Source organism: Helianthus annuus, chromosome 10 (genome assembly GCF_002127325.2).
Source record: "Helianthus annuus cultivar XRQ/B chromosome 10, HanXRQr2.0-SUNRISE, whole genome shotgun sequence".
NCBI lineage: Eukaryota > Viridiplantae > Streptophyta > Magnoliopsida > Asterales > Asteraceae > Helianthus > Helianthus annuus.
In genome coordinates, this window is record NC_035442.2 from 118205602 (window position 1) to 118216629 (window position 11028).

Genomic DNA, 11028 nt, shown 5'->3' on the forward strand with positions numbered 1-11028 from the left:
ATTACGACGGATTGACTTTTAAGCTAAACTAAGCAAAAAAACTAAGCCACAAAAGGGTAGACACGCTTACAGAAGGTTGGTGCACGACTAAGGATGTTAGAAGAGTGCTTGAGAGCTCCAGAGATGGACTAGAATGCAGATTTGAGGTGTGTTTCATTTGTGTGCAATGTAGTGCCTTTTATAGTGAAAAATTAGGCTTAGGATCATTACAACTCCCCCGTACAATGGATCATGGATGATCAGCAGGTGGCCATGGGTGCTAGGGGTCATGTAGAGGGCGCCCATGCTTCAATTAATGCACATAATGTCGTTCACAAGCTCAAACAATGCATCTATCCAAAGTTTCTGCATATGGGATCCTTACGCGGCCCGCATTAGGATTCAAGCAAGTCACACGCGGGCCGCCTGGATCCTAATGTCAGAAACCAAATCTACAGATGGCGCACGGCCCGCATCAGCTCATGCATATCTTCAACGCGGCCCGCCTGAGGGTTAAATTCCAAGATTTTCAAATCTTTTGTAATGATTAACCTGACCTTTCGGTTTCGAAGGGGTAACTTTGTGATTTGGCCCTCGATTATTTACAATGAAGGGCCTCGTGACTTTTACCCGCATTGTTAAGTCCCTGATTAGTTTAATTACTATCCGAAAAGCCTTAACTTTTATTGTTGACGCTTTTAACCCCTCGCATACGAATTTGATCATAACTTTCTCGTTTTAAAACCGAACTTCGCGGAATTTATATCGTATATCCTAGTGAGCGTATTTTACTGTTACAAAGCCTCGAGTTCGTCAAAGGGTCACTCAGAGGTATAAATTAAACATGTTGACACAATTAACTCCTGTAGCTTGTAATCTCTCACTTTCTCCCGCGTTTCGCTCCGTACGATCCATGATTTGTTCGTTTGAAGGTACGAGCATCATTTAGGGTTACTATACAGTATATTTACCCTTTGTTGACATTTATAACCCTCGAATTTACATACTTTCAAGGTTTGCCAACTTTAGTCCTTTATTTAATATTTAATGCCACGTGTAAACTCATGACACGTGTTAACACATTATTGGGCACAAAATTTCGAGGTGTTACAGCATCCTTATCTTCCATGTTCTTCTGAAGTTCAGGAGATATGGTGGCTTTCATAAGGTAGGCTACCTCAACGGCATCCTCGTTATGTTTCTCCAGTGCCTTGCGAGCAGTAGTAGAATTACTTTCAAGCTCGGTAGGGACTGGGCCATCTAAGATATACAACTTTTCCTCCATCTTGAGAACTATTCTCAGATTGCAGTGCCATTCGAGAAGGTTGGTGTTATTCAAATTTTTTATTTCTTTTCCTTTTTCAAGTATAGACATGAAAATGAAGGAGTTGTTTTCATTAGACATCTGTTATATAAGCAAGGTGATTTTAATTAGTATTTTCGATGTATATATCCTTATTTCGTGAGGTGAGACGATAAGGAATGAGAATCCGGTTAGAAGCTCTTTCCAAAGGCGGCTGGGGCACGCAACATTAGCAAGAGGTTCAAGAGGACCGACAACGATTGTCGATTGTGAGAAAAGCACAACTCCCGAGGTTTATGAGGCTGTGAGGATAACCTGTTGTCCTTGCATTGATACGTTTGGCCTCATCTATGCCACTTTTGTTCTCGAGACAGCTGGGGCATGTAAACACGAGAAGAAAAGTTATAGTCGTCAACGGTCACATGTGGAAGGGTCGGATGTGTCGACGAAGCCCTTGCACCTTGGAAGGATAAACTAGACACCAAGTGTCGTGTTGTGGCTCCAACACTGATGGTTCGCATTATGCCCCAAGTGTTACTAGTAGTAGGATGGCATAGACTATTGATTTTAATTTTTTTTACCAAATAGGGTCGTTATAGTCGGCTTTAGTTTAGATATTAAATTTGTGACATAACCAAAAAAACCTTTCACCTCTCGGGACAATTAGTTTTAGATAACCTATAAAACTAAGTTTGTCGCGATTTGAAATAACCAATTTTAAGTTAATAGAAAACTATTAAGTTAATAGTTTTGGAAAATAAAAATTAGTTTAATTTGCAAAACTTAACTGGTTATTATTTGTTTCAAAAACAACCTTTGTTTTATAACAAAAACTTTAACAAGTTGTAAAAACAATTTAGAACTTGTTTTAAAGTGATTGTTTTTAATATTTTAAAACTCCCTTTAAATCATCTTGGTATTTAGGTTGGTTACGTTATAACAATTTATAAGATAAAAGCAACCACAATAGCAAGATAAATATGTAAATCCATATGGCCGAAATTGTTCGATCTTGCTAGAGCCTAATAGCAAGATCAAACGGGTCACGGGGTCACAACACACAAACAACCACAAGGATGGACTTGAGTGCATCTTGTTGTCTTGAGCAACTCCCACTAACTCCAAGACTCTTCTTGGCATTCGGTTTTGCTTCGGGTTTGCTTCGGGTCTTCGTATCAACAATATTTAACAAGTAAATACAACAAAGACAAAAGGCCTATCTATTACAACTTTGAACCACAAGACGGGCCAAAACCATAAACTAATCTATTACAACTTTAAACTATCTCGGTGGCCAAAATAATAATTACAAAACCGAATAAAATATAAAATTACAAAAATAAGGTCGGGCCGGATTTACATATCACACAATAATCACAAAATAAACCGGGCAATGTTTTTGGTGAAGCAAAACAAATAAAATATTGACCAAAAATAAAGTGCCCTTAAAAAATACTTAGATCAAAAACTTTAAATAAATAAAGTTTGTGTTCTAATTCCGGTTAAAAGGACCGGTACTGACTCGTATGTTGTAACCAAGGCTCTGATACCACTGTAGGGCTTTCGTGGTGATCGGTTAAAATTTTATTTATCAAAAACCCGGTTCAATAAATAATAGTTAATTAATTAAGCGAGTTAATTAATAAAATGCAGCGGAAATATAAACTAATGATTAACAAAACGAAACCCGAGAGGATCCGGTTACATGCAAATACAAGCACAGTAAAATATATTTAACTACCGATGACAAAAATTATACCTCGATTAATGACTAACCGGTCGAGACACCGAGGTTCAACGAACAAGTGCTTGTAAACGAACCAATGAAATGCGACGAAGGATGTGGCGCCAAGCGGCGGCCAACCGTGGAAAACAGCGGCGGCAACCGCGGCAAATAGCGACGGCAGGGCAGAGGCGGGACAGCGGAGGCGGGGGTGGCAACGGCGGCCCGCGGCGGTGGCCGGTTGTGTATGTGGTGTTGTTGAGAACATTTTTTGTTCTACATTTTGTTCATCCAACTACAACTTAAATGCAAGACCCATAATGCTTAATTAAAAGAAATTTGGAGGCTCATGCATGCTTGCCAAGTGGCACACATGCATGGTGCATGTGTTGCAATTGGCCAATGTGTTGGTGCGCGACAAGTGGCGGTAGGTGGGCGCATGTGCGACATGTGGCGCAGCAAAGGTGCATGCGCGACAAGTGGCGTAGGATGGGTATACCCGTCTCACCCGGTTCATGTACCAGTCTCTCAGTTAATTCCCGCTTATGATCATAAATATAATTATGATCTGTTTCGTATGTCGTTCGTAATTACCAGTTAAACAGGTTAAGTGAATTTTAGTTTGTTGCCCAAGGTGTAACTCTTACGGGTCAAGACCCGGTCGACAGCGTTGACTTATCGAACCGGACATAATATCCAACATTTTGATACTTTCCAAATATCATAAAACAATATTTTGACCGCTTCACCATCGATCTAAGGGTTTCATTGATCATATGAAGAGTATTTGAAGTCCACGAACTCTAAACCATACAATTTTTCCTGTAAGACTGTCTTTATCATGGCCACACTTCTTGGCTGCTAGTCCGATGTGGAAGAAAGTATTAAAGAATGATTCAATTCTCCTGTTTTGCACGTGGGTTCTAGAAGGTTTTTGGATCATGCAGATTATCAGGCTTTTCAGTTATGTTTAACGTTTATTTTTGAATAAGCCTAGCTTGTTATCTAGGCTGAGTCTCTAGCTAATTCTGTTTATTTACGTTGTAATGCTGCCTATATAAGTGCAGCCAGTATGTTTTGTTTCGTATTCTGAAAACAGCAATAAAGAAAAAGCCTTTTGAGTGATCCAATTCAATTGTTCTCTTCGTGAGTTTTTAGCTTTGATATCAACAGTGGTATCAGAGCCTGAGTGCTATCCTTCTTGTTTCAATTCATCTCTGTCATTTCTCTATGGCTGATCAAACAATCAATCTAGCCACTGCTCCTACCCCTATCCTGATCTTTAAAGGAGAAGGATATGAGTACTGGAGCATTCGAATCAAAACAATCCTTAAGTCACGAGATCTCTGGGAGTTAGTTGAGCAAGGTGTCAATGAAGCTGAAACTGATGCGACCAAACTCAAAAATATGAAGAAGAAAGATGCTCATGCAATGGCCATCATTCAACAAGGCATTCATGATCAACTTTTCTCAAGAATTGCTGCTGCTGAATCATCAAAAGAAAGTTGGGAAATCCTAAAGATGGAATATCAAGGAGATACACAAGTGAAAGCTGTCAAGTTACAGGGCCTTAGAAGAGATTTTGAGAATCTTTCTATGAAAGAAGGAGAATCTGTTGGTGAATACTTTTCCCGAGTGATGGCAATTGTAAGTCAAAAAAGGGCCTATGGTGAGGAGGTCACAGATCAAACTATTGTTGAGAAGGTTTTGAGGAGCTTGTCTCCTAAGTTTGATCATATAGTTCCATCTATTGAAGTGTCCCTCGATTTGTCCAAACTCACACCTGTGAGGCTAATGGGATCGTTGCAATCACAAGAGGAAAGGCTGAACAGCAGATCAAATGATAAAACTGAAAAAAACGAAGAACATGCTCTGCAGGTAGTTCAAGAATACAATCGGCCATCAAATGCACGTGGCAGAGGACGTGGAGGTTCCAGAGGCCGTGGGAGAGGAAGGTCATTTGACAGAAACAAGGTTCCCCAATGTTATGTATGTAAGAAATATGGACATATGTCCAAGGATTGCTGGTATAATGAAGAAGCTCAGGTAAATGTTGCTACTGAACCTGCTGAACAAGTAGAAAATAATGAAGAACCACACTTGTTTATGACAATGATATGCCATCATGCTGATTCATTTGCTTTAATGATTAATACATATCCTGGTCAAGAAACAAACAACCTGTGGTTTCTTGATTCAGGATGTTCGAATCACATGACTGGATCAAAATCAAGTTTTGTTGAACTAGATGAGTCATTCAAGTTGAGTGTTTTGTTGGGTAACAAGAAGACCTTAGCTGTTGAAGGTAAAGGGGTTGTTCGGATTAACACAGGTACCAACTCTTATAAACTCCTAAGTGATGTGTACTATGCACCCACTTTGGAGTATAACCTGTTAAGTGTGGGCCAACTTATGAGGAAAGGTTACTCATTGAACTTTGAAGATAGAAGCTGCACTATTAAGAATCAAGGAACAGAAATCATGAAAATCCCAATTGCTAATAATAATATGTTTGTTCTAGATGCTGCAAAGACAGAACCTTGCACTCCTTGCAAAATCTCTTCCCTTCAACTATGGCACAAGAGATATGGTCATGTAAACTGGGACAATTTAAAGCTATTGTATGAAAAGAGAATGGTGATAGGAATGCCAGCAATCAAGGGAACCGATGTGTGTGAAGGCTGCATTCTTGGCAAACAAATTCGACGTCCATTCAAGTCTACCTCTTGGAGAGCTTCCAAGAAATTGGAACTTGTTCATGCTGACTTGTGTGGGCCAATGCAGGTACCAAGTCTTGGTCATAGCTTATATTATTTCCTTCTCATTGATGATATATCTAGAATGTGCTGGGTCTATTTTATTGCCAAGAAATCCGATGCTTTTGAAAGATTTAAGTCTTTCAAGGCCCTAGTTGAAAAACGAAGTGGATGCTCTATAAAAGTGTTGAGAACAGATAGAGGGGGAGAATTTTGTTCAAAGGAATTTAATTCCTTTTGTGAAGAACATGGCATTCATAGAGAGTTGACTGAGCCACACACACCTCAACACAATGGTGTGGTGGAAAGAAAAAACCGCACAGTCATGGGTATGGCTAGAAGTATGTTGAAGGAGAGAAGTCTTCCTAATTACTTATGGGCAGAGGCAGTAGCAACGGCTGTTTACATCATCAATAGAGCTCCTACCTCAGCTGTTCAAGGTAAAACACCTTATCAGGTATGGTTTGACACTAAACCTGATGTTACAAACTTAAAGATATTCGGATGTGTGGCATATGGTCATGTGCTAGGAAAAGGTCAAAGAAAACTTGATGACAGGTCCAACAAGATGATTTTCATTGGCTATTCAGCAAATGGAACTGGTTATACGCTCTTTAATCCTGTCACAAAGAAGTTTGAGACCAAGAGGTTTGGAGACACAACTATTATTGAGGAAGCCTCCTGGAATTGGCAAGATGTGCATAAATCAGACAAGCAAGTGTATGAGAGAATGTATGCTGACCCGTTTCCTGATGAAGCCAATGAAGATGCTCAAGTTCCTAATGGAAATGAAGCTGGTCCTGGATCGCCAAGCATTACAACTCCTCAATCAAGCGTAAATCAGTCACAAACTCTTGAAAGTTCAAGTTCAAGTTCTTCTGCTCCTCTAAGAGTCAGATCCATGGCTGATATCTATGCAAATACTCAAGAATTGGAGGAAGAAACAGCTGATTATCTAACTTGTCAATTTGCTCTCAATGTGACAGACCCATTATGTTTTAATGATGCAACTACAAAGAAAGAATGGCAGGTGGCAATGAAAGAAGAGTTAGATGCCATCAATAAAAATCATACGTGGGAACTGGTTACTCTTCCTAAAGGAAAGAATGTAGTTGGTCTCAAATGGCTGTTCAAAACCAAACTTGGACCTCATGGGAAGTTGATCAAGCATAAGGCTAGATTGGTGGCAAAGGGATACTCTCAAAAATATGGAATAGATTATGAGGAGACTTTTGCTCCAGTTGCAAGATTTGATACCATCAGAATTGTCATAGCAATTGCAGCTCATAAAGGTTGGTTGTTACATCAATTGGATGTAAAATCTGCCTTTTTGAATGGAGATCTTGAAGAAGAAATTTATGTGGAACAGCCGGAAGGTTTTCAAATAGCAGGAGAGGAAGATAAGGTGTACAGATTACATAAGGCTTTATATGGATTGAAGCAGGCTTCCAGATCGTGGTATGCTAAAATTGATGGTTATTTTCAAAGCAATGGTTATGTTAAAAGTCCGAATGAACATACACTTTATGTGAAGAATAGTGCTACTGATATCATTTACGTGTGTCTTTATGTGGATGATATCATTTGCACTAGTTCTAGTGGTATGCTGATTGATGAGTTCAAGACAGGCATGAAGCAAGTATTTGAAATGACTGATTTAGGCCTCCTTCAATACTTCCTTGGTTTGGAGATCAATCAAACTCAAGAAGGTGTGTTTGTGTCTCAAGTTAAGTATGCTCAAAATTTGCTGTCTAAGTTTGGGATGAAAGACTGTAAGAAAGAAGAAGTTTCTATGAGTCCTTATGAGAAATATCTAATGGATGATGGTGAAGACAAGGTAGATGAAATGAAGTACAGAAGTTTAGTATGAGGGCTCATCTACTTGACTCATACACGTCCAGACCTGGCATATGCAGTAAGTGTTTTATCCAGGTTCATGCAATCACCATCAAAGGTTCATGCTGGAGCTGCAAGAAAGGTGTTAAGGTACATTGCTACTACTTGTCAGTTTGGTTTATGGTACACAAGGTCAAAGAAACTTGAATTAATTGGATACTCAGATAGTGATTGGGCGGCATGTGTTGATGATAGAAAAAGTGTTAGTGCTTATGTGTTTAATCTGGGTAATGGAGCTATTTCATGGTGTTCAAAGAAGCAAAGTACTGTGGCTTTGTCCAGTACAGAAGTTGAATACATATCAACTACTAATGCCACTTGTCAGAGTATCTGGATTAGACGAATTTTGAAAGACTTGGGTGTTGATCAAGAACATGCAACTACAATCTACTGTGACAGCCAATCAGCTATAAACTTATCCAGGAATCCAGTTATGCACAGCAAAGCTAAGCACATTGCCCTGAAGTATCATTTTATTCGAGATATGGTAAATCAAGAACAAGTGTCTTTGGAGTTCTGCAGCACTAATGATCAGATTGCTGATTGTCTAACAAAAGCTTTGGCTAAAGAGAAGCTTGTCTACTACCGACATTTGATGGGAGTGCAGGAGATTGACTCAAGAGGGGGTATTAAAGAATGATTCAATTCTCCTGTTTTGCACGTGGGTTCTAGAAGGTTTTTGGATCATGCAGATTATCAGGCTTTTCAGTTATGTTTAACGTTTATTTTTGAATAAGCCTAGCTTGTTATCTAGGCCGAGTCTCTAGCTAATTCTGTTTATTTACGTTGTAATGCTGCCTATATAAGTGCAGCCAGTATGTTTTGTTTCGTATTCTGAAAACAGCAATAAAGAAAAAGCCTTTTGAGTGATCCAATTCAATTGTTCTCTTCGTGAGTTTTTAGCTTTGATATCAACAGAAAGAACTACGGATGAGTTCAACGGAACGAGGAGAGAGGGTGAGAGAAATCGTTGGAGATGGGCCGGTAATGGCGAGGAATCTGAGAAGGGAGAAAGAAAGGGTGAGAGGTCCGTTGAAGATTGAGGTTCCATGCAAGCTAACGTGAAGGGACTATCGATCTTCCATCTCAAGAAGAAGAAGAATATTGTTTAAAGAATTTAAAAAAATCTTCGATTAAACAATTCAATCTTTTATGATATTCCAAATAAACCAAACTATAAAATTCTCAATGAATATTTTGCAAATTCATTTTCAATTAACAACTTCTAAATTGTGTTAAACTCACATTCTTATCAATTTGTTGCGGTACAAACCCTACGAATTTCACCTTGTCTCCCTGTTTTCACCTCAATGTTACCCATCTTTACCATTGCTCTTCCAAACTCCGCGTTGAATCTGGATCCAGATTGTCCCAGGAACCCTTGTACATACCTCTGAGTCCTCTGGTCGCTCCATAGTTTTGCATCGGACTCAATAACTCCACGCCCATTCCTCAAGTTTTCATAGAATGAACTGCCGAAACTATTTTCGCTACTTGTATCAAGGGCCACACGCCTTGACCCATCACCACCATTGGGGCAAAGTGCTCGGAGCAGTGGTAGGAATGCTGGGTTTATATCAGGGTCGGGTCCATTGGTATTGTTGAAGTTGTATAACCTGTAGCTGAATAATGAACAGGCTGCTGTTCCAATTGTGTGTCCACCTGGGAAACAAAAAAACAAAAATTATAAATAAGGCTATAACATTCTATACATTAGCAGTTTTTCTACATTACTTTATTCTACTTACCCACAAGTGTAACAAGATCTTGGGTGTTGAGGCCTTTATCAGCAAATTTACTGATTTGGACACCAATAGGGTCATTAAAGGCAGGTAAGTTTGCAGTATCCGATGCTTGTGAAACCAATCCATCTCTACGTCCTAATCGTACCTGCCAACTATGTCCACCGGTCTGCAACATGTCACAAAAATGATTAACGACCATGACTAGTTAAGCTTATAACTACAAGTTGTTAAATAAACATCTAGTTACCAGGACTACAGAATCTCGGGCAGCTAGGGCAACAATATCAGCACATGAGACCACTCCAGGGCAGGTGGTTTCGAGCTGGGACTTTGCAGCATCAATAACTTCAAAGCCTCTCAAGAGAGAGTTTGGGCCTGCTGACTTCTCGGTTGTGGGTCCGTCAATTAGTATAGATGCATCACAACCATTGATAAAGCAGTCATGGAAGAACATTCTTAATAAACCAGGTGCGATTGTTGGGTTGGCTTGGACCGCAGACTCAACTGCTGACCGGACTATGGACTCCACGCGAGGGCAGGTTGAGCTGTAGAAGCCAACTTGAGTGCCTCCTCCACCACCACGATTGCCTTGGCCTAGTGACAAGGTTGTAAATGTGGCTAAGAGAAGAACCAACAAGGCAACTGTTTTGTTTAGGGAAGAAAACCCCATTACTAGATGTGATTGTGTGTCAAAGATTATTTTTTTCTTTGAGGTTAAGTTATGTATTTTGAAAATGAGACGATGATTTTGATACTTAGCATGGAGGGTAGGTATTTATAGTCTTTGTGGGAGAATGAAAGTCAACCATATATGGTAGGGAAACTTCAAACTTTTAAGAGCAAGTTGGATCACGGACACAGCCATACTTTAGACAGTTTCAATTTCCTTTATAAAATTGCATATATGGACCAAGTATATATCACTTATAAGTATGAAAGTTAAATTTATTATATAAAAATGAACAAGCCAAGTCCAAGGCAATAAACTAAACCACTGAACGGTTGTGTAAATTGGGTTTATTAATGTGCAATTTGGTTTTGATAATAGAGCGATTCCCAAAATAGCATGTAATAGAGAATCAATACATGGTGTTCCAAGAAGACTCCACATTCATGCTAGCATGATGTTGAAGAGGGGATAGTTATTCATGCATTATGTGGTGGCATTGATAACTGAAAGAAAAGAGGGTACGTGTATTAATCGATTTTTGTCTCCATTGTTAAGTGTTATATGTCTTATGTTCAAGGCTTGATGAAAAACTACTATCGAAAGCTGGGGTCTCACTGAAAACAGCTTCTCTATTCCTATGGGATAAAGATATAACACGTTATTTTGTAGACAAAAATAAAATTATATAAACTTATATATTTTAGAGAGTTAATCACAAAGATGGATCCTGTTGTTTATGGATAGTTTCACCTTTGGGTAATAATTTTTTTTAACAGGTTTAGGTTTTATGATTTGAATTTTTTAACACCTTTGGATACTAACACCAAAATTATCAATATAATGACTAAAATACGCTTCCATTCTTTTTAATTTTATCAATGTAACACCTTTGGATACTAACACATAATTTATTTAAGTTTAAATCAACTTTACAAAATCTATTTTTTCTTATTTTC

The 11028-nt window shown here is 38.9% G+C and overlaps 1 protein-coding gene across 1 annotated transcript; it reads right to left on the reverse strand.

Annotated features, from left to right (window-relative positions):
- Positions 1-8825: 8825 nt before the first annotated feature.
- On the reverse strand, positions 8826-10130 carry LOC110885220 (peroxidase N1). Its single transcript, XM_022132908.2, has 3 exons — positions 9650-10130; positions 9406-9568; positions 8826-9319 (listed from the first exon to the last, which is right to left on the reverse strand). Exons 1-3 carry the CDS (start codon positions 10070-10072, stop codon positions 8910-8912), a joined length of 996 nt encoding a protein of 331 aa, XP_021988600.1. The 5' UTR covers positions 10073-10130; the 3' UTR covers positions 8826-8909.
- Positions 10131-11028: the final 898 nt, after the last annotated feature.

Excerpts from the sequence above, each read along its gene's own strand:
- LOC110885220 (XM_022132908.2), bottom strand. The coding sequence starts at position 10,072 with ATGGGGTTTTCTTCCCTAAACAAAACAGTTGCCTTGTTGGTTCTTCTC. Across the intron at positions 9,569-9,649 it reads CCCGAGATTCTGTAGTCCTG|ACCGGTGGACATAGTTGGCA; the intron begins GTAACTAGATGT and ends GACATGTTGCAG. Across the intron at positions 9,320-9,405 it reads AGATCTTGTTACACTTGTGG|GTGGACACACAATTGGAACA; the intron begins GTAAGTAGAATA and ends TTTGTTTCCCAG.